Genomic DNA, 22,998 nt, shown 5'->3' on the forward strand with positions numbered 1-22,998 from the left:
ATACGCTTTTCTCCACTTCTACATATATTTGACCTTTTTCTACTAAAGAAAACCATCTTCACTGGGGCCCCCTCACACACCCACCTTCCTGCTTCAGCATACCACTTGTGTCCCCTGGCCGCTGGAGGGAGCCCGGGAGATGGTAATCTGAGTCATGGAGACAGGAGAGGCCGTCATTCTGAGCCCCTCAGAAGAGTTCCCCTGTCCCTGCTGGGAAGGCTGGGCTCCAACTGATCCTCACAATAACCAGCAGCAGGGGCATCCATACCTTTGAGGCATAGAGTGGACTGGTGACCCCCTCCAAGATGCACAGGCAGCATGTGGCCAAACTGGACCCGAGATCCAGATCCCCACTGGCTGCCTCTGGGAGGGGCTGGGGTCAGCACGGGAGTCTGGCTCAGGGACTGGAGTCTTATTGAGAAAATAACACCCACCACACGCAGGGGGCCAGACTTCCAGAGTGAGTGGCAGCCTGGCAGACCCAGCACCTCCTTCTAAAGCAGTTATGTGAGGCCCCCTTACTACCCTGAGGTCCCACAACAGCCTGAAACACTGGGAAGCCAAGCCCTCAGGAAGTGCCCACACCCCCGCCTCCTCAGCAGGGTGGGAGTGGTACTGCCTCTGTTGAGAAGCCCAGGGTTCAAGGCTTTCATGGAGGAAGAGACCCTGGTCCAGACAGATGGCCCTGCCCAAGGTAACAGCAGTGTCTACCTCTTACTTTCTGTGCGCCACATGCATATCTGGGCACTGCACACAGGCTACCTCCTGCTCCTCATAGTCCCACGGCAGGTGCTCTCTCTAATCCCATGGTACAAGACGAGGGAACCAGGCACAGAGATGGAAACTGTTGGGCCTCCCACAGCTGGTGAGGGGCTGTGCCGGGATGCTAACTCAGGCAGCATGGCTCTGGAGCCTGCCCTCTCACCGAAGCTCTCCTGCAGGGCCATGGGGTGCCCCAGTGGCAGAATGCGGCACTGACTTTGACCCCTTCCTCTCTCTCCAACTCAAGCCGGTTCAGCCATACTCACTGTCACAGTGGGCTCTGAGCTGCCTCCCAGCTCTCCTGGAGGGTTCTCCTGATGCCTGGTGGCAGCCCCCAGGCCCCACACTCAGCATCCGTCTCCTGGGCCTTCCTAACCTGCACCTGGGTCTAGCCTGGGCCTAAAACCCTCCTGCATCTTTGCAGGGCACTTAAGACAAAAGTGAAATCTTTTTAGGAAGACGCCTTCAGGATGCTTCAAGATGTGCTTCCATCCCAGCACTCCCGGCCTTTTTACCAATCCTTCCCATGCACCTCCCCTCAAAAAGCTACAGATGGTTGCTACTGTTACATATATCAATTTCCCAAGAAGGCCTCCCCCATCGCACCCCACCCCATGGGGCTGTTAGGACCCTGAGATGGCACTCACCATGGGGGCCCCACGGTGGCCAATGAGGGCGGGCTTGGGGCCAAGGTCCTTCTTCTCCATGATGCAGGGAGAAGAGATGGTGAGAGGGGCCAGGTAGAGGGCAAACACCACGGTGAAGAAGGTACAGAGAATGGTCACCTGGGAGGCTGCAGGTAAGGGGCCGTTAGTGCTGCCTGGTGAGCCCCGGGCAGGTTGGGGTGCAATGCTGGACCCCTCTACCCCCGGCCTGTCAGGATCCAGGTGCTCTTGGAGGCAGCCTTTATTCTTGCTGGGAAGGTGAACCCCGCCTCTAACTCACACAGATACACATGCATGCAGGCAGAGAGAGACATGGAGGAGGAATACAGTGTGAGGCCGACCGAAGCTGCGACCCTCCATGGACTCTGTGGGCCACTCTGAGGCAGGATCCCCCTCACTGAGTGCAGGGACCCCACCCCATCCCCAGGCCACCCAGGGAAAGCCCAGGTCATGGCAGCGCCAGCTGGTCTTGGCACCTGCAGGGATTGGAGGGGCAGGCCCTTCACAGTTCTACTCACAGGTCCGCTCTGCGCGGGCAAACTGTCCTGCCACAATCCAGGAGAGCACGGTGACTGCTGCCAGGGCCCCCACATGCAGGAATGGCGCTGTGCCCTGCGTGCAGGGAGAGGGAAGGGAGACCAATGACGCCCAGCTCTGCCCAGACCCTGTGTCACCAGCCTCCTACTTCTACCCATGGGCAGGCAACCCTGTCTCCATCTGCCAACTGAGGACACTGGGAGCCTCAGGACCCTGGCATCCTCCCTAGTTCTGACCTGCTCTGTGACTCTGGGCCCCTCCCTGCCCCTCTTTGGGCCTTGGTCTAGAGGAAGGGAAATGACAGAAAGGCTGTTGTTGTGAGGGTCCTGGGGGAGCAGCCACCCAGGCCCCCTCCCCACTCACCTGCAGGGAGATCAGCAGCACCTCCCACTCGTCCTCCCACAGCTGGGCCACGGCCGACATGGCCACCACTGTGGACGCCAGGATGACTACCAGCCCAATCTGGAGGGGGAAGAGACACCAGACAGACTCAGAGTGGGTGGGAGGGTTCCCAGTGTGTCTGAGAGAGGCACCAAAGGGAGAGACAGGGAGAGCAGGAGAGGCCAATGGAGCAGGGCAGAGGGGAGGGAGGAAAGAGACAGGCATGGGCTGCCAGGAAACCAGAGACCGGCAGACAGACATGGCAGGGAGAGACTGAGGCAGGAGGAGGCCGGCAGACCCAATGAGGAAGGGACAGTGAGAAATGAAAGGGAGGATGGGGACAGGAGGAGGAGGGAGCTGTGAGGAGGGAGAACATTCAGTAGGGATACCTCCCTGGGCCTGGCAGATTAGTCACACCCAAGGCAGATTAGTCACACCCTGCCCAGCCTCCCTGTGCTCTCAGCTTGGCACAGCAGAGGAGGAAACCCACTTGCCAAGGCCATGCCCAGGCCTTAGGGGAAGGAGGCTGAGGACCTGGGTCCACTGCAGGAGCCTGGAGTGTAGCCCAGCCTGGCACTCTGGGCTGGGCTCACAGTGGCACTTCAGGCAGGGGTGGGTGGTGAAACACAGCTCCACTTGCCCCATCTCCACGGTCTGCCCTCTCCCAGACTCCCAGCATCCAGGTCCACCGTGATGGGGGCCACCCTCCTTGCAGCCTCCAGAAGAAAGCAAAGCACAGCTCTCATGGAGGATGAGGTGGCACCTCCAAGGGACAGAGATCTCTAGGGACAGGGGAGACCTGAAATCTTCAACCACGCGAAGCTCAGCAGAGGTTTTCGGCTCCTTGGCCCCCAGCCCCTCGCCCCTGGCCGTGGATCTCACTCCACCCACCACCCTCCCCATCCCGAGGCCTGTCTCTCTAAAGCCCAGGTTGTGGCTCTCCTCCAAAGTCTCCCGCAGCTCCCAGTCTCTGCAAGGGTCAAAGCCGCCACCTCCGTCTCCCTGGTTTCTCTAGACTCGTCTCCCACCTCCCTCCAAAGGCCTGTCCTCCCACAGCACTGCCGGCTGCCCTGCCTCCCTGGAGCCATTCTCACTGCTGGCAGGGCCCTCACTCCCTTTCTCCCGAGGCAACTTTTCCCAGAGGCAGTAGCGGCCAAGAACCCTCTGACGCTGAGCAGGGACAGTGGCATTTCTAGACGATGAGCGTGGGGCGGTGGCCAGCATCTCCGCTCCCTGCCCAGGGACCTTCACTCGCTGGCGGGGAAGGCTGAGTCTCGCCTGGGATGAAGTTTCCCTTTGGGGGCTTTTCATTCCAGCCCATCAGCCTGGAAACTGATGGCTGTTCCCCCAAGAGACGCGAGTGAGGCCGAGACAGGTGAGCAGCTGGAGGGGCTGCGACATGCGGGCTCAGGGCTCAGGGCGGGAAGAGGCACAAGCCTGCCTGGGCCTGTGGGGGTGCTTCGCGTGGTCCCCAGGTTGGTTCAGCGGAGGTATGGGTATCCTCATCTCACACACGGGAAGCGAAGTTCGGGGAGCGGAACAGCTGGCTGCGGAGCTTCGAAGGGGCAGAACCAGAAGCGAACACCTTCTGCCCATCTCAGGGGGTGAGGGGGTGTGCGCTTTCTCTGACAGCACGCTGGGCTGTGCAGTCTCAGGGAGGCCCAGCCGCGCCTCCGAACCCCTGAGAACCCCGCCCTCGGCACTCAGGCCCCTCCTCCCGGCTGACCCCGGCGCGCAGCTGCCCCCTTGTGGCCATCGTGGGAGGAGGCCCTACACACAGCGAGTTAAGGGCGGTTTCTGGGAGCGTCTCATCACAATACCTAACTGTTAATGGAAATGACTTGCAATAAAACTGATTCCCCAAACCCTAATACAATTAAAAATGTTATTATCTCTGGGTTCCACAGGTGCTTTGGCGGTAATCATCACGCTCAGCAACATCACTGCATGTTCAGTGTCTGTGGGACTCCCCCTACCTTGCATCATTAAGTCACAGCAATAGCACTGACACCCAACAATGCAACCACCGTCGCTCCTGAAATCTGACTGAGAAGGATGAATCCCACCCTAGAGGCCTAGAGACAGACCACCGTCCTCCTCTGAGAAAGTGGCCTTGAGTTCTCTGTCCTCGTGGGACTATGGCTTGTGATGGCAATGGTGGGAACAGAGGATACAATAGAGTCTTTCATTCACTCGATGAGTCTGGCCAGGGTGCTGGGACCCGAGAGAAGGTGGAATCCTGCCTTGCAGAGGTGCAACGGCTGGCCTCTTAGGGGTATCTGACCTCTGGGATTTGCAGTCCAAATGGCAGACAGTTGGCCCAGGGTTAAGAGCCTCACTTGAGTCACGGTCTTCAGTCAAATCCTGGCTCTGCTACCTATTGGGGATCTTTCCACATCCTCTCCAGGAACCTTTCCAGAGCTGTGAAATAGGGATAGTGAGTACCTACCTGGAAGGCGGTTGGGGAAGATCAATGAGGAAATGCAAGTGAAATGATTAGTACAATGGCTGGTCAGAAGAAAATGCTTACTAAGTATCAGTGGTATCATTTTAAAAAGTAAGCATATCATGGGAAAAGGGTTGTCGTAAGGAGTGAAATGATTGTGATTTTCGGAGTGAAAGGTGCCCGACACATGTGGTCAGCACCCGATAAATGATGGTTACTGCTGTTATGGTGAACACAGTGCCTGGCACACGCAGGAGGCGCTCAGCGAATGTGCCTGCCTTAAGCTGCTGCTGGAGGGACAGAGGCTGGACACCAGCAAAAACCATAAAGCTTGGGCCAGTGCATGGAGAGAAGTCTGAATTCACCAGGAGAGATGATGAAGTAGACACAGCAGATGGCAGGTAGAGGCTGATGGAGGCTTGGTAGGAGGCAGAAGCCCCAGCCCCAGCCCAGCTAGTAACTTGCCTTGGGGCCGTGTGGTACCCAGTGCTCCTCTCTGGGGTTCAGGTTGGGTCCCTGACAGACACCTCCTCTGTGCAGGTCCTGGGTTGGGGGCTGTTGCCACTGAGACAGGGGAGTCAGGCGAGGACACAAAAGCGGTGCAGTGTGCTCAGGGCAGGCTGGGGAGGTGTGAGCTGTAACCAAAGCACCTCACAGAGGGTGGTAGGTGGGACAGGAAGCAGGGCATCTCAGTGAAAGGGCCTCCTGTTTACTGTAAAGCTCCCGAGAACCCTTCAGCTTGCTCCCTCACCTCCTGGGTACATCAATTTCTCTTGAACACTCACCTGGGAGAGATTTCTGGGAAACAGGAGATTTTGGCAGACTAGGGAGGAGGAGGCAGGAGATCTGGTCCCCATATGGGCACCAGATCTACTCAGCACCTAGCCTGCTGTGAATGGCTCCCTCTTACCCTGTCCTGAGCATCTTTGTCCTCCCCTCCTCAGGACCCAGGGGAACCAGAGACTCTCAAAATAAAGTTCATGATTAAAACATACTATAAAACTGTGGTCTTTAGAGTGCTGTGATACTGATATAAGACCAGATAGATAAATGAAAATAAGCAAAAAGTTCAGAAACAGATCTGAATACATAAAGAAAATTTAGTATATGATAAAAATAGCATCTCAAATGAGTAAAGGACAAATTCTCAGTAGAGAGAGTTGGGAACATTGGGAAGCCATCTAAAAAGAACAGAGTAAGATCACACTATACCCCAAAATAGCTTCCAAAAAGAGAAAAAATTAAATGTTAAAAACGTGGAAATATATAATTACCAAGTGACACCATAGAGAAATTTTTATAATCTTGGAGTGGGAAAGACCTTTCTGAGTCTGACACAAAACCAAGGAGTTATCAAGAGATGACAGATTCAAGTAACAATAAAAAAAATATCCCCATGGTAAAAACACAATGAACAAAGTCAAAGGATGAATGACAAACTAGGAAGAATTATTTGCAGTTTGTTAGCCAAATGGCTAATTTCCCACATCTATAAAGAGTTCCTGCAAATGAATAAGCAAAAAGCAATAGCAAAAATGGCAAAAGATATGAAGAGACAGTTTTATAGAAAAGAAAACACAAGTTACTCAAACCAAACATGTGAAAAATGCTGAATCTAACTCACCCGAAGGGAAATGCAAATGAAAACTATAGCAAGATACCATTTTTCACCCATCAGGCTGACAAAAGCCAATAAGTCAGCTGATGCTTTATGGGCAAGGGTGTTTTTATAGAACAACCATCCATTGCTAAGAGAGCATGAATCGGTGGCACTTGGCAAGGAGGCCATTTGGCAAGATCAAAATGATGAAAGTACACATTCTTCACCCAGAAATTCCTCTCCCAGGTCACCGCCACATCGTCCTGGCAAAAGACAGAAAGCAGCTAGGATGTTGATCTGGTCTATCAACAGGGAACTGGCTAGATGCCTAGGGAATCAGGGAATATCCAGACCAGGGAGCAGGAGAAAGGGATGGACACCAACAGGGATGCTTTAATGCAGGGAAGAACAAGCTTCAAGAATTCTGTTAAGGTGCAGAACAGAGGGTGGAGTAGGCGACTGTTTGTGTTCAAAGAAAAAAGAAATGCATATGTACATGTGCATGTGCTTACAATCTGTCTGGAAAGATAGTGAGGAGACTTTCTTTGCATACTTTTTTGTGCTTTTTGTATTTTGAATCATGTCGATGTATTACATGGTCAAAAATTAATTAAAAAAAACAAGCAAAAAAGAATAAACTGTCCTTAGAATTTTAGAATCAAATCACAGCATCTTGGAAACAAGAGAATTTCCAGGCCCTGCTGGAACACTCTGAGCTCTGGGGAACTCCCTCCTGGTGGGGCGGGCCTAGCTCTGGGTCAGCTCCACCTGGAAGGACCCTGCTCATGCTGCGATCACACAGAGGGGCAGAGGGCAGAGGAAGGCACCTTGGCAGCTGGCACCAGCATGGACAATGGGATCTGCTTCCCTACATTGATCTGCCAGCTCCAGCTGGCTCAGCGGCTCTATAGGTCTCTCCACTAGAATCAAGCAGGTGTGACCTTACCTGCTGAGAGCCAGGCATGGCCCCAGAAGGTGACCACAGCATGTGCCAGCTGCACCTAGGGTGCCAGCTGGTGCAGTTCTTTCAAATGCCAGCTTTGTGGCCAGGAGAAGAAAGTCCCTCACAGAGGGGACAGTGGAAGCCCAGAGGAGGCCTGTGAGTAGAGTGAGGGGCAGGAGGAAGGTGGAGGGACCAGGGGCTGCTCATGGCTCCTACCACTCTAAGACTTCAGTCTCTGGGGTCTGACTCCCAAGCTCCAGGCCTGTGTAACAAACCAACCTCAGTGCCTTCCTGGATGCTCACAGGCACCTCCCACTCCACACAGCCCAACCCAGGCTCATGCCATCCCCTCTTCCTTTCCTGTTCCACATCCGTCTTCCAGCTAGAAGTGAGCCCCTACCCTTGGAGTCACTCTGGCCCCATCTCATGGGCTCATGGCAGTTTCCGAACATTTCTGCCCTTTCCTAAATGGCAGGCCCACAGGGAGCCAGGCTCTGGGGAAAGGGAGATGATCCAAATGTTCCTGAGAGGGAGGGGCTCTGTCTTGTTAAGCTGGGTACCACTCTGTGCCCACCAGGGCCTCAAGAAGGCCAGGCATCAGAAACACACTTCAGCACTATGCCTGCAACGGACGTAAGGCAGAGAGTTAAGGCTCCAGAATTGTGTGAAGCCTGTCTGCTTTGGGCCCAGCCCTGAGGGGGTTACTGGGAACAGGGAGATGGAGGTTAACGCTGGCCTGCAAGGAGCACCTCGACTGGATGGGTCGGGGTCAGGAGCCAGACGAATACTAAAAACACAAAAACACAGCTCTTCAGACATGTAGCAGTGGGGGCTGCAGGGGCTGAGGAAGTCCCGGGAGAGAAGCCTGTGTATGTAGGAGAGGTACTGAGGAAGGGGTCTGAGAGAGAAAGGGAGGACAAGAGCAAAGTGCTAAACAGGGGAGGGAGGCAGACATGCTGGGAGAGCATGGGATGTCTCATGTAGCAGAAGCTGAGGGTGACTGTCCCATGACGGGTTGGGAGATGAGCAGGGGCCAGATCATGCCAGGTAGAGAAGTTTGGGTTATCCTGGGAGTGGTGAAAAGGCTTTAAGTTGGGGAATGCCATCACCAGATCACAGTTTTCAAAAGAGCTCACCAAAGAAGGAAGAGGCAGGTGAGACCCGAGGCAGGGCCCCCGAGGGTGGGTGCTACGGTATGAGCTGTGGAGCTCTGCTGGTTAATCGCATGACTACGGGACCAGGAACCTGGATCTTCCATGTTTAAACTGGGAACCTTAGGCAAGTTAATTAACCTCTTTGTACTTCAGTTTCCCCAACCACAAAATGGAATGATAGCAGTACCTACATCACAAGGTTGCCGTGAGCGTTAAGTGAGTGAAGACGGGCGAGGTTGTGAGAAACGTGCTTGGTGCATAGTGAGTGCTCAGTATTAGCTATGAGAACAATTCTAACAGTGATCTGGGGAGGGATACGGTGGCCAGGCCCTTCCTCTGCTGCTGCCACCTCCAGCTTCCCCTGCCCTCTCCCCGCCCCAGCTGAGGCGGCCCTTACCTTGTGCAGCCAGTGCAGGTTCATCTGCTGCCCCACGGCAATGTGACATAGTGCCAGGACCTGAGGAGGGGCCCACAGGGTGATTGTCAGACCCGTGTGGGCGGGAAGACTTTGCCACTTTCTCAAACACCCTGCTCCCCACTGCTGCTCTGGGTCTGAGCCTGGGCAGAGGTAGCAAACCTCCCTCCAGGCGATGGGAATGCCCTGCCCTCCCCAGCCCAGCCCAGACTAGCCAGCCTGAGCCTGGCCTCCTCCCAGATGATTCCAGGCCTCTAGGTTCTTCCTTTGTGGGATTCCCCATTAAGAGGTCACTGGGAGCTGCTGTACTTGGACTATGCAACTTCATTCATCAAACATTTTGGGAGTTCCAGTCCCTGGGATTCTGAAACAGACTTGAGCATGTCCCCAAGGAGCCCCCAGTCCAGCATGGGGGGATCCACCTGCATCTCAGTGAGTGGAATATTGGGAGCAAGAATCCAAAGCAGAGGCTCCTGTAAGAGGAAGCCTGCAGTGGGCCCTCTCAGCCAGAACAGCTCTCACTGGGTCCAGGGCAAACATTCCAGGAAGGGGCAGCCTAGAGAGATGGGCAAAAGCAAGAGGACTTCCTCCCCTGGGGGACCCAGGCCTCAGAGGTGCAGCAGCCCTAGAGGCCCTGGGCAAAATCTGAATTCATGTGCCATATGTAGCCAACTTCCTACTAGTGGCATGAAATAGCTTCTGATTAGTTGCTATTACAAATTAACATAAAAATAAAAATTTTATACATATCTTTCTGTATTTTTGATTACTTCCTTAGGATAGATTCCTATAAATACAACATTCCTACAATACAACTTTCCCCTTTATACTAGGGTGGCACCCTCCATCAGCCTAGCACAGGCCCAGTCTCCCTTCCCCTGGGAGCAGGGCCACCTGCCCTCCGAAACAGCCCCACGTACCAGGAGGCCAGCGATGTACGCAAAGGCAGCAGCTGTGGTCACAAGGATGGGCACGGGCCAGTCGCTCCAGTAGCCCATGCGGTTGTAGAGGTACCTGCCAGGAGGAGAGGGGGCAGGGGTCAGACCTCCACCAGGCCACTGCCTGGCCCAGGAATCAAGATGGTCTGAGCCTCCACACAGACCACAGGCTGGGCTCAATGACCAGGCCCTGCCCACCCAGCAACGAGACTCAGCATCTGCCTGATGCTGTACCATGCCTGCTCATGGCAGCCACCTGGGGACCAAGAAATGTAAAGGAGAAAATAATGCCCCATAATCCTATTGGCCAGAAGTAATCATTCCCAAGACTGTGCTGGATCTTCCTCCTGTGGGTTCCCCCGCCCCTGTGCCTATATGTTTGTATAAACAGCAAAGCCAGGACCCCATTGCACAAAGCAACACAGTCAGGAGCACAGGATTTGAAGTGAGGCACGCAGGCTGGATTCAAACCCCCTGTCTTCTCTGCTTTTCACTGTCTTGCGGGACCTTGTGGAGGACAGGCTTCACTGAGTCTAAGATGCCATCACTTGTGACTGTCATCTCAACTTCAATGTTAAAATGTGAAAATTGGGGGTCTTAGAATTGACCGAATGTAATACTTGACTTCTCTGAGACTTAGTTTCCTCACCTATAGGATGGGGATAAGAAAGTGCCTTTTATGGGGTCTCATGAGGATAAAGTGAGGTGAGACGCATGGTAAGTACTCTAAACTCTCCTGGTTTTTGTTTGTTTGTTTGAGACAGGGTCTCTGTCACTGAGGCTGGAATGTAGGGATGTGGACATGGCTCACTGAAGCTTTGACCTCCTGGGCTCAAGCAATCCTCCTACCTCAGCTGGAACCACAGGCACCCACCACCACATCTGGCTAATTTTTTTTTTTTTGTATTTTTGTTGAGGCAGGGTCTTGCCATGTTGCCCAGGCTGATCTCAAACTCCTGAGCTCAAGTGATCCTCCTACCTCAGCCTCTCAAAGTGCTGGGATTATAGGCGTGAGACACTATGCCTGGCCAACTGTCTTCTCAACACAAGCATTTACTTATGCCAGTAAAAATCCTGAGAAAATGTGATTTTTAAAACAGCCACATGGTTTTCCACTGAATTAATGTACCATATGTAACCAGCTCCCTACTAGTGGCATGAAATACTTTCTAATTCTTCACTATTATAAATTAACATAAAAATGAAATTTTTATACATATCTTTCTGTATTTTTGATTACTTCCTGAGGATAGATTCCTACAGATACAATTATAGGGTCAAAGAGAATGAATTTCTTTTTGAGACAGGGTCTTGCTCTGTTGCCCAGGGTGAACTTGAATTCCTGGGCTCAAGCGATCCTCCTGTCTCAGCCTCCCTGGTGCCTGGGACTATAGGCACACACCACTGTGCCTGGTGGGAATGAACTTTTTAAGGGGCCTGATAGATAGTGCTTAGATGCTCTCCGCAAAGAATGAACCACCTACATCCTCCTTGTACAAAGGGGGAAACTGAGGCTTGAAAGAGGCAGCAACTTGTTCAAGGTCATTAGAAAATCCGAGTCAGCACCAGGCAGCTTCAGCCTGCTGTCATCTGGGACCTTGCCAGAGAGCTGGGAAGGGACACCAGGAAGACCCCATGGGGCATTTGCCCTCCCTGGCCCTCACCCTCAGAGTCCAGGGGAAAATCTACTGCCTGGCAGATCACTGAAGGCACTCACCTTATCATACAGTTGGGAAACTGAGGCCTGAAGAGGGGCAAGACTTGCTCCTGATAACTATTCCTGAAAGATGTTCTGGTCCCATTTGTCTCTCAAGTGTGACCCCTTTTGGCAGGGAGGTCCTTCAGGACAGCAACAGCCCAGACGGCCCTCCCTGGCCTTCCTGTCTAGTGCTGATCCCTGGCTGTCACTCACACCCTCTTACTATATGAATTGAATTATTCTCAGAGATTTTTTTTTCTTTTCTTTTTTTTTTTTTTGAGACAGAGTATCACTCTGTTGCCCAGCCTGGAGTGCAGTGGTCTCCCAGCTACAGATGTGGTGTCCCAGGAAGCAGCCCTCATGTTTAGGTAGAGCTTTGAGTCTTCTCATGTTCATCATCTCATTTCATCCTCAGAGAGATCTGATGAGGTCAGCGTTACTCCCATTTTACAGAATGGGGTAAAATGAGATCTCGGCTCACTGCACTGCAACCTCCACCTCCCAGGCTCAAGCAATCCTCCCACCTCAGCCTCCTGAGTAGCTGGGACCACAGGCATGTGCCACCACACCTGGCTAATTTTTTGTAGTTTTTGTAGAGGTAGGGTTTTTTCACGTTGCCCAGGCTGATCTTGAACACCTTGGACTCATGTGACCTGCCTGCCGGGCCTCCCAACGTGCTGAGATTACAGGCATGAGTCATTGTGCCTGGTTCCCAGAGACTCTTGAGACCATCAGGACTGGGCCAGGGCATCCTGAACCCCAGCACTGACTCCAAGAAACTGAGGTGACAGGCTGAAGAAGCTGCAGGTCTCCAGGCATCCCTAAGTGCCAGGCAGGCCTCCCCTTGCCACCTCCCCGACAGAGCAGGAACCCATCCTCCGCCTAAATCTCCCAGTGACAGGGAGTTCACTTTCTGGGTAGAGTGGGTGGCTCCATGGACATGATACAGTCAGGCAGGCTGAAGTTCCTGTCCCAGATCTGTCTGCTTCTTGCTGTGTGACATTGGAAAGGCTACTTAACCTCTCTAAGCCTTAGTCTCTTCAGTCTGTCCTCAATTCATGTTTTTGGCACTAACTGGTTGTGTGACCATGAATGAGTCTTGCCCCTCTCTGGGCCTCCATTTCCCCATCTGTACATGATGGGGGTAGACTTGATGATCTTCTAGGCAGCAGACTTCCAGTTTGGAAGAACTATCCGGGTCTGCAGTTGAGGACCAATAGGGAACGTTCCCATTTACTCATGATGGTGCCCATGCTTTGGACATCTGCAAAGATGAATAATTGATTTATGGCATTTAATAAAGGCCAGAGGCCACCTCTGGGACTCTGCCGGGGCTCTGGCTCATCTTGCTTGGCTGCCGCAGAGCAGGGGTGGGACCGCAGCATATTCTTGATTACGTTCATTAATAACAGAGGCACAGCCTGGTGCCATGCGGGGAAAAGTGGACACCCAGCTCCATGAACAGAGTCCCAGGATCATCACAGAATCCTAAACCACAGCCTGTCAGAAGCCCAGGGTCCTGAAAATCCCAAATACTAACATCATGCTGCCTCCCAGCTAGAGATGTGGTCTCCCAGGAAGCAGCCCTCATGTTTAGGTAGAGCTTTGAGCTCTGTTGTGTCCATCATCTCAGTTCATCCTCAGAAAGACCTGATGAGGTCGGAGTTATCCCATTTACAGAAGGAGAGGCTCAGAGAGCACCGGGGACTTGCTCACGGCCACGCTGACCTGAACATCTGATCAAAAGGAAGGAATAGGCCAGGCGCGGTGGCTCACACCTGTAATCCCAGCACTTTGAAAGGCCGAGGCAGGCGGTTCACGAGGTCAGGAGATTGAGACAATCCTGGCTAACACGGTGAACCCCGTCTCTACTAAAAATACAAAAACTTAGCTGGGCGTGGTGGCGGGCACCTGTAGTTCCAGCAACTCGGGAGGCTGAGGCAGGAGAATGGCATGAACCCGGAATGCGGAGCTTGCAGTGAGCTGAGATTGTGCCACTGCACTCCAGCCTGGGCAACAGAGCAAGACTCCGTCTCCAGAAAAAAAAAAAAAGGAAAGAACAGCAATGGATGGGGAGTGAGGAGCCAGGCTTCCAAGCCCCAGCTCTGTCCCCAACTGGCTGTGTGACCTGGGCCTGTTTCCTTATCTGTCAATGGAACCCTGGGTCCTTGCCCTCCTCCCATGACCTCCCACTGCTTAACAAAAGGCAGGCGATGGAATAGGGAAGAGGAAAAAAACAGGTGCCCCTCCTGTACCCAGGAAAGTGGCTCAGACAGCCCTGCCTTTGGATCTGAGGTACCCACAAAGGACCTTGAGCTGTCCCCAAGCTCATCTGCCAGCCCTGCCCAGGGCCTGGCTAAGGGAGTTAGGAGGCCTAGGCTCTGGGGCTATCTCCTCTGCAGAGACCTCTGAGCTGTAGATTTCTTGTCTACAAAGGGGGTGACCAGAGGCCCCAGCCCCGGCTGAGCCCTGGCCCAGCCTTATGTCCCTATTTTCCATGGTCACAGCACCGGGAAGGAGCGTCCTGTGTCTCCCCAGTGGGCTTTGGCTCCTGTAAGCCTTTGTTCTTTTAGGCTCCCCTCCACCTCTTCAGGAGGCCAGGAATGCAGGCTGAATCATCAATGCAAGCACCAAGGAGTCTCCAAGACCAGCCCCTAAAGTTCCCCAGGTTTCAATCCCAGCCATTCTTTAAGGCCCAGTTCCCATGCCTCTTCCTCCAGGAAGCCTTCCCTAAATTCCCAGGGACTCCCCTCAGGGCATGGATCTCTCTTTGTGTCCTCCTCTTCTTTCTTGCCAGTCTGTGATACAATCCCCACCCACACCTCAGGCACTTCCCACTATAGTCCCACAGCAGCCTCCTCACCAAAGCCCTGGAGGCGGGCAGGACAGAGGCTCCCAGGGAGTAGGCCCTGCCCAGGGCCACACAGAGAGCTGGTGGCAGAGCTCAGAGGGCCAGCCTGGGAGACAGGCTCTAACTCCAGCCCCCAGGTCCCAGCTACTGGCTACCCGGCTCTGGGCCCTTCCTCCCCCGCCCACTGCCCCCACTCACCAGTTGAATTCATCATAGTCATTGTGGACTTCCCACCAGAAGTAGAGCCAGGTGAGCGTGAGGCCGAAGGTGAAGGTGAGGAGCAGGAACCAGAGGCGCTCCCACTGGAAGAGCAGAGGAGGAGGGGGTTAAGCGGGTCAGGGGCCAGCCCCTTAGGCTGCCTCCCAACAGAATGTGTCCCCCTCCCTCCCACTTTGTAGCCAAATCTGCCAGGCAGAAATTCCTGCCCTCTTTACCCTGGGAGAAACTGAGGTTCAGAGAGGGGAAGTGACCTGTCCACCATCACCAAGCCCAAAGTCACAGAGTGGTGGAGAGCCAGGGGCAGTCAGGGCCTCCCCGCCGGGGCTGTGCTCTTTTCACTGTGGCCTGCAGCCTTTCCATCATGTACTGCTCTCCCTGTTCTGGGGATGGCTCCCTTGGTGCGGGCACAGTGATCGGCAGTCTGTGAAGTCACATCCCTCACACACATGCCTACAAAGAAGGCACTGTTCTTCTCCACCTCTACCCCCTGCTACCGAGAAAAACACTGAGGCCCAGAGAGGCCAAGTGACTTGCCCAGGTCACACAGCAAGTTAGCAGAGGATTCAGGACCAGCACCCTGGTCTCTGGACTGGAAGAAGTACAGAAGTGCTGTGTTCTGCTGCCTCCACTGGGCCAGATACCCGTCTCCAGCCAGGTGGAAGTGGGGTGGCGGGGGACACTGACACCACCACTGCTGTTTCCTGAGGGGCCAGCTCAGGCGTCTGCAGGCACTTCCTCCTGGACCTCTGGTTTCTCCCTGCTTTCATCCGTCCCCTTATCTTGGAAGCACAAAAAGCTTGGAATATCCTGCATCCCGGGAAACTGCTGAGATCATCAGAACAAGTCAACAGCCCTTGAGGAGAGGTCAGTGTGAGGAAGAACCAAGACTACCTTTCTTTTGAGGGTGTGAAGTCCCGGAGGCAGCCCTACCTCTGGGCTCCCTGCTATGTTTCTAAACCATCCCAGTTTAACCTCTTCATGGCTCCTTACTGATAGCCGACCTGGAGTGTGGCCCCCTGATCTCTCCAGCTTCGACGTCCACAACCAGTTCCTACAACCTGGAAGGGCCACTGTCTGTGGGCTTGTTCCCTGAACATTCCCACTCACCTTTCAAGTCAGCTCAAATATCACTGCCTCTGTGAAGCCTCCCTGGATCCACCCTGCCACCCTCATGCCTGCTGCACTGCTCCCACAGCATCAGCATCCCTCTGTCTAAACTCACGCTCTGCACACCATGACCTGCTCACTGTGTCCCCCAGACAAGTGTGGGTTCTGCAAGGATGGAGACTGAGCCGACTTCCACTCCACTAGTACTTTATGACCACATGCAGGATTGGGCAGGAAGGAGGGAAAGTCCTCTCACTGTCCAGAATCCCTCATCCCCACACCATGCAGACACCATCAGTCTACCTGGGAACCTCAGATCCCTGTCACCACTTACAAGCTGTGAAACCTTGGGCAAAGTACTCATCCTTTCTGTAACTCAGTTTTCACCTCTGTGAAATGAGGGCAATACTAGTACTTATGCCATGGGATTGATGGAGAATTAAATGAGATAATATAAGTCAGGTGGCTTGGCAAGCACTCAGCACACTACCAGCGTATCTGTGACATCCTCTGCTTCTCCAGAATGTAGGAAAGGCCTTCACACCCTAATGGTCCATGACTCCATACCCACTAAGGGCCTGCTCCATGCCTCACCTTCGGCAAGAGGGCTGGTGCCTGGGTGACCCTCCTGCCCAGGTGGGTCACTCCAGTTGGGCGACTTGTGCTTGGGTGAGCAGCTGCCACCACTCCTTGTTATGTGCAGAGCCAGACTGCCTTGCTTAGCCTCACTTTGTACAGAAACAGAGAGGCAAAGGTGACGACACCCTGAGGCCCAGTATTTCTAGCAGGTTTAGGTTTGGGGAGGTGGCTTCTCAGAGAGTAGGCCACTTGTGTCTGCTCCAGCTGGATACAAGAATGGCACAAGCTCCAGTTCCAGGCACAGCAAAGCCCAGCCTTGGTCAAGAATAGGGAAACCCTGGCTAGGAGCAGGGCAGGACTTGTGCCCTTCTAGATCAATCGAACCGTAGGAGCCACCACCCAGAGAATGACCGAGTCCCTAGACTCAGTCCTGCCTCCCATGGAGGCAGTCTGGGTCTGCACATGACCGTCCCTCCACCATCCTCCAGCCAGCACCCCAGGACTAGTCTTTCTCAGAATCCCTCTTGCCACCTCAAATTCTTTTTTGCTCATAACAGCCTTCATTTCCTGCAAAGTGCAGCTGGTGAGTCCCACGCCAGCTTAAACATCTGAGTCTCGCAAAGGGTGAACCATGTCTTTAGACTGACACCCATCTGGTCATGTCATGCCCCAGCTTGAGTCTCCCACTGGCCAGAGCTTCTCAGTAGATATCAGGGCCTACTCTGTCTGGCCCAGGCCAGCTCTGTGCTTTATGCCCCATGCACAGAATTACATATGGTTCCCCAAACAGGCTCTCCAGACCCCAAGCCTTCACACAGCCGGAGCCTCCATCTAGAAAGCAACCTGTCTCTGCTCCATTAGGCAAACCCCTACTCCTTCCAGAGTGCTTCCTCCCTGAAGACTGCCCTGTCTCGCAGGGTGAATCCCATCTCCGCAGAGCTCTGTAACCCATGCAGCCATCTCTCTTATGGCTCAGACCCCACAGTTCTAGAACTCTATACATGTCAGTCTCCCTGCTGTACATAAGTGCCTTGAGATCTAGGCAGTCTTTGTGTTCCAGGTGGCACAGGAACTTGAGAAAGATTTGACAATGAAATGATAGGTGAGGAAACACCCTTTCTCCTACCCTGGCATTTCACCAGGGTAAGAGATTTCCCTCAGGCTTAACACCCAATCCCCACAAAGAAGTGCCTAGTCTTCTACAGAGCCCACGCTGGCAGTGCTAGATGGCTGTCTGTCCACAGACACCACTTTGCCACCTCAGGGGCAAGGCCTGTGTGCCTCTGACCAGCAGAGAAGGTTCTGAGAGGGACCTAGGTGAGGGGTGAGCCTCGGCCTAGGATGGGTGTGGTCCCAGGCAAGTACCCTAGAGGTGGGAAGGTAGAGAACCTGCCATAGGCGCTGGGAAGACGTCCTGTGGCCGGGATGATGCAGGGCCCAGAGGCAAGGCTGACAGGGGGCCGGGAAGACCACAGGGGCTGGGAGGGCCCATGGCAGCCAGGGTCCTATGCCCCAAAGGCCATTGTCCTCACGTGTCCAAATCCTTACAGTGGAGCAAGGCAGGGCAAGAATGAGGGGCTGCACCTCCCACTCCTGGGAACCAGCCAAAACTAGAGCTGGCGGTGGTGGGGGGTGAGGCATCCAGGCATGGAAGGAATGCAGGCAGGGCCCAAGCAACAAGGCTTCAGGAACCCCATGATCAGAACTAGGGCATGAGCTGGGGTTGGGTCAACCTAGGGATTAAAGCCCTGGGAGCTGAAGCCGGAGGCCACAGGGAGCCTGTAGATGGGGACGAAGAGGCCCTAGCACAGAGGGAGGCAGGCAGCGGGGGTCACTCTAAGAACAATCAGAGGAAAACACTGAATGGCAGGGGCTGGAAGGAAGGGAAGGGAAAGTGAGGAAGTAGCTGGAGGAAGTGGCCTGGGGAGCAGCTTCACTGATAAAGAGGCCCCAATGGCACTAATGGTCCTTGTCAGGGCACATTACAGCAGAGAGAGGCCTGCCCGCTCCACCCATTAGCAAGCCAATCTGGCCCTGCTCCCAGAGACACGGAGCAGTGATTGCTGCCTCAATGCCCCAGCCACGGCCTCCTTCATCTCTCATAGTCTGCATAACACTAGGGATTGTTTATTTAGGGGTATCTACCCCCATTGCACAGAGGCTCAGAGAAGGGCCACCACATATGGCTGAGCAAGTTTTGCACTGCCCCCTAAGAAGTGCCACTCACATCATGGTGACCATCAATGTGCATATTTATTATGATGATTTGCTGGCACATGGCAGTCGTGTCCTAAGAAAGGGGCGCTTTTTGCTAATTTGCATAAAGGCTCAACACGGGTGAGTGGAGGGGAGTCAGAGGGGTCAGCAGGTAGGGGAGGAGTGGGGATAAGATTTGAACCCAGGCATACTGACTGGACTCTACAGGCCCCCCTTGGGAGGCAGCCTGAAGAGCTCCCCTCAAAACCCACCTTGCCCTCTGGGACCCAGTATGGTGATCCCAGGTCCAGCCTGGTTCCCTGGATTTCTCTCCTCCATCTCTCTGACCCCTAGGCCAGACCTGATGCTCCTTCAGGAAGCCTTTCCATCCCTCCAGGCCTCAAAGGCCTCTCCTCCCTGACCATCCTGCACAGACTCTTGGCACCCACCACCGTGACCCTCAATCAAATTGTAAATTGTGGAGATGGAAAGAGCACGGGCTCTAAAGAGCTGGCTCTGCCACTCAACATGTCACTTGGCCCCTCTGAGCCTTGGTCTCCTTGCTGTAAATGGGAATAACAGCCCTTCCCTCGGAGGGAGGCTGTTAAATGAGCCGAAGGGCTTCAAGTGGCACACAGTAGGCGCATAATGAGGGCTGGCTCACTGGGCTGTGGGCTCCCTCAGGGCAGGAATAGCCTGAGCTGTCTCTATGTCCCCTGGTCCTAGCATCACGCTGGCCACAAGGTGGTGGTCACCTATGGCGTGAGGGACAGAAGGAGGTATGGATGTGAGACAGGGCGACAGAGGGGTGCTCAGGGCCACCAGCGGGCAGGACCATCGTGTAAGCCCCAGACTTACCCTCAGGGAGCAGGAGAAAAGCTGAGTGGGCTGGGGCTTGGGGAGCAGCTGGCTCCTAGGGTAGGCATCAGGAGGAGTGTGCTGGAGGCTGCCCAAGGAGGGACCAGACAGGGCGAGCAGCTGGGGCAGGAGTGGCCCCTGGCTGTGAATGGGGTAGGATGCTGATTCCTGCCCCAGGGGATGGAGGCTGAGGTCGGAACTGCTGCGATGGAGAATCCTGGAGGCTCCATCCCAGAGGTTGCTGCATCTCCTTCCATTCTTACCCTAACCCTCCAGGAACAGGAGCCCCTCTGTAGCAATCTGGGCAATTGTGGGTCAATTTCCCTGAAGGCCAGTCCTTCTCCTCACTGTCTCCTGAGGATGGTCATGTCTTCTCTTCACCCCTCCTTGTCTCTGTCCTGTCCCACCCACCTCAGAGCCCTCCATGTTCAGAGAAGAACACAGAGAAAGACCTCATTAGCAGCGGGAGCTCGTAGAGTCACAGAGCACAACTGCAGCCGCAACCCTGGCCCCACACAGGACACATGGACATGGCCGCTGGGGTGGGATGGCTCTGCTGCTGCCTTTTGCCACGGTTACAGGCCCCTGCCACTGTAGACTGCAGCCCCAGGCCAAAATGCACACAGCTGCCCCTCCCACTACTAGGGACCCTGAAGGTTATGGAGCACCTCCCCTGGGTCTCTTAACAGAACCTGGGGTCTAAAGTCTGCACACATCTCTCTGAACGTTATAGACTTTCAGAATCGCAGAGCTCCCCTGCCTGTCCCCTTGCCCTGGGGCAGAGAGTGTGTCTGCAGCCTCCAGGACAGGAGCTGACCCCGCTCTACTCCACTGGCTCCTGGGAAGCGGTCTCTCCTTCCAGATGCTGCCTGGTCCTTCTGTGGACTCAAAATTCTTCCTTCCAAGACATGGAGCCTGACAATGGGAGGCTGGGTTGAGGGAGTCTAGCAATATTGGGTTTGAATCCCAGACTGGCCACGACTGAGTGACCTTGGGGAAGACATTTACCTTCTCTGTGTCCCAGCTTCCTGCTCTGTAAAATGGGGACAGTATCGGCATGCTGCACAGACCACTGAAGCCTCCCGTGCAGTGTCTGGTGAGACTGACCTTCTGGGCAGGGGAGTTATTGCCCTCCCCCCGCTCCCCGGGAGGTGGAGCTGAAATCTGCCTCCTCCACTGCTCCCCTGCAGCTGGTTCTCTGATACCACACAAAACAAGGCCAACCAAAGGGTAAGAAATATTGGGGTCAAATGACTACAGAGTGGAGAATACACAAAAGAGCTGGATTTTCACACGGGCCCTTCTCCCCACTGGCTGTGTGGCTGTAGGTCAATTGCTCAGGACCTCTGACCTCAGATTCCTCCTCTGTTCACAGAATGACATCACCACCACCTCACAGGAGGACTGCCAGGCCCCAGCACGATTACAGAGGTAAGCTGTAAGTCGCCAAATCCAGGATCGTTCCTGTAATTATCATTTCGCATCTGACAGACCTTTAATTATGTGAAGACAGTGATCAAGCCTTTCCTCCCTGCTCTACACCACATCTCTCCAGCTGCTGAGGACAGCCAGGTTGATTGCCTGCCCCCAACCCAGAGTGGGTGCCATGGTCAGCCAGATGCAAAGGCCAGGCCTGGCTCTGTAGGCTGTGGCCCTGGGAGCCAGCACCAATGGAGGAAGAAGACCCTGGCACGACAGCTGCCTGATCTCACTCACAGGCTGCATCCTGGGCTGTCGGGAACAGAGCCCTGTGTGAGCTCACCATGGCACTGGGGGACTGGGGCTGGGTGGGGATGGTACTCCTAAGAGCCCTTTACTTGCTGCATCTCATCATCCCCACAGTTCTTCGAAGCAGAGGAAACCAAGTCTCAGAGGAGGGAAGAGACTTGCCAAGGTTACAAAGGGCACACATAATGGTGGAACCACAATTCACAACCAGGTCTGTGTACCTCCAGTGTCCCCAGCCATCTCGGGGCAACAAGGGGCAGGACATGTAAATTATCCTTGCCTGACCAAGGAGGAAACAGGCTCAGAGGAACAGGGCCTTGCCCAAGGTCACACTTTGAGTCACAGGCAGCGCCAGAGCAGGGACCCTAGGATTTCAGAGTTAACTAAGATGTCAGAGATTATCTCGCCTCATCTCCTAAAGATCCAACTAAGAAATGGAGAAACCACGATCTAAAGAAGGAGAATGGCCTGGAAATGTGGGCAAGAGATTAGGACATTAGTATATTAGTGCAAAAATCATGGGGAATTCAACTTACGGTGTTGGGACATCTGGATATTCATTTGGTAACAACTATAATTAGACCCCCACCTCACACTCCGTACCAAACTAAATCTCAGTGTCTCTCCTCCACATCCTTACCACCCTTCTCTTCCAGTCATCTACATACATGTGTTGAGCCCTTAGACACTCAGAGATAAATCAGGCCACCCTGAGCCAAGACTGGCAGCAAACAGCTCCAATCCTGGGAATTGGTGTGGTGAGCAGGGAAAACAGGTTGCTTAGGAGCTCAGAGCCCAGATCCTTAACACTGTTAGTTATAGGAGGAGGGGTGAGCTAGAAGCCTTCCTGGAGGAGGAGACACCTGCAGCAAAGTGGAAGGAAAGGGCTTGTTGAGAGGACAACGTTGGGGAGCCTCAATCCAGACAGAGAAAAGGAGCAGAGGGCCTGAAGGCACAGGGCAAAGCAGGCTTTGTTTTGGGGAACTGGTTCTTTATGGGCTTATAAAAGCTTTCCCTATATAAGAGAATCAGCCTTCACACACGCTGTATATTTTTTCTCATATATCATTTGAATTAATTTTATTTATCATGCTTTCTGCACAGAAATTTAAATTTTTATATAGTCAAATCTATCCCTCTTTTCCTTTATACATTTTGCCTCTGGTATTGTATTTAAGAAGGGTGGCCCAAAATTATATATTTAAGTAATATTTTACACCCACGATTTCTCAGCTTCATTGTTTACATTTCAATCTGCAATCCACCCATCCGACATCCATCTATATATAGTTCCATATGGATATCACGTGTGCAGAGAGAGGTTTAAAAGCCTTATCTCTAAAGCATGAAGACTAGAATTTCTTTTACATCTTTCCAAGTTGTTTAAATTTTTTCAACAAATGTATGCCTTCAAAATGGGAAAAAAGTTTAAAAATAGAAAAAAATACATCTTAATCCATCTGCAATTTATTTTGGTGTGAAGTAAGAGGCAGGGATCTAATTTTACTTTCACCAAATGGATGCTTCAGCTGTCCCTACATCGTTTGTGATACTGGTAGTAATTTCTACATTCGTTCACCACACAGTGATTTCTCAAATGCCTGTGGTTGTGTTTCCAGGTTTTCCAACCTGGCCCAAGGCAGCCCCTTGCCCCTTGTGTGGGCTCTGCCTGGCACAGCTCCTTCTTGCTTGGCCAAGCCCTCTCCCCAGTGGTTCCAGCTCTTCTTTGAGGTCCCAGAGCCCAGCTGCGCCCTCAGCACATGGTCCTACAGAGACCAAGAGGGAGAGATGGAGGAGTGCCTACCCCTGAATCTGCCACCTGCAAGCCAAATCTTGGGCATCTCAGCTCTTCCAATGGTCAGCCTTTTCCACCTTCACCAAGTTCCAAATGGGGGGACTGATGCATGGGAAAGCCTAAAA

The 22,998-nt window shown here is 53.6% G+C and overlaps 1 protein-coding gene across 12 annotated transcripts in view; it reads right to left on the reverse strand.

Annotated features, from left to right (window-relative positions):
* LOC105468765 (glycerophosphodiester phosphodiesterase domain containing 5) overlaps positions 1-22,998 on the reverse strand; it is a 92,394-nt gene that overhangs the window by 12,624 nt on the left and 56,772 nt on the right. For all 12 annotated transcript variants that reach the window (XM_011719102.3, XM_011719098.3, XM_071075314.1 and 9 more), the window contains 6 exons: positions 14,590-14,693; positions 9,824-9,917; positions 8,886-8,945; positions 2,328-2,426; positions 1,946-2,039; positions 1,410-1,555 (listed from right to left, as the gene is read on the reverse strand). In XM_011719102.3, the coding sequence (XP_011717404.1) occupies positions 1,410-1,555; positions 1,946-2,039; positions 2,328-2,426; positions 8,886-8,945; positions 9,824-9,917; positions 14,590-14,693 (597 nt within the window). The remainder of the gene's footprint in view (positions 1-1,409; positions 1,556-1,945; positions 2,040-2,327; positions 2,427-8,885; positions 8,946-9,823; positions 9,918-14,589; positions 14,694-22,998) is intronic.

This window comes from Macaca nemestrina, chromosome 12 (assembly GCF_043159975.1).
Source record: "Macaca nemestrina isolate mMacNem1 chromosome 12, mMacNem.hap1, whole genome shotgun sequence".
Taxonomy (NCBI): Eukaryota; Metazoa; Chordata; class Mammalia; order Primates; family Cercopithecidae; genus Macaca; species Macaca nemestrina.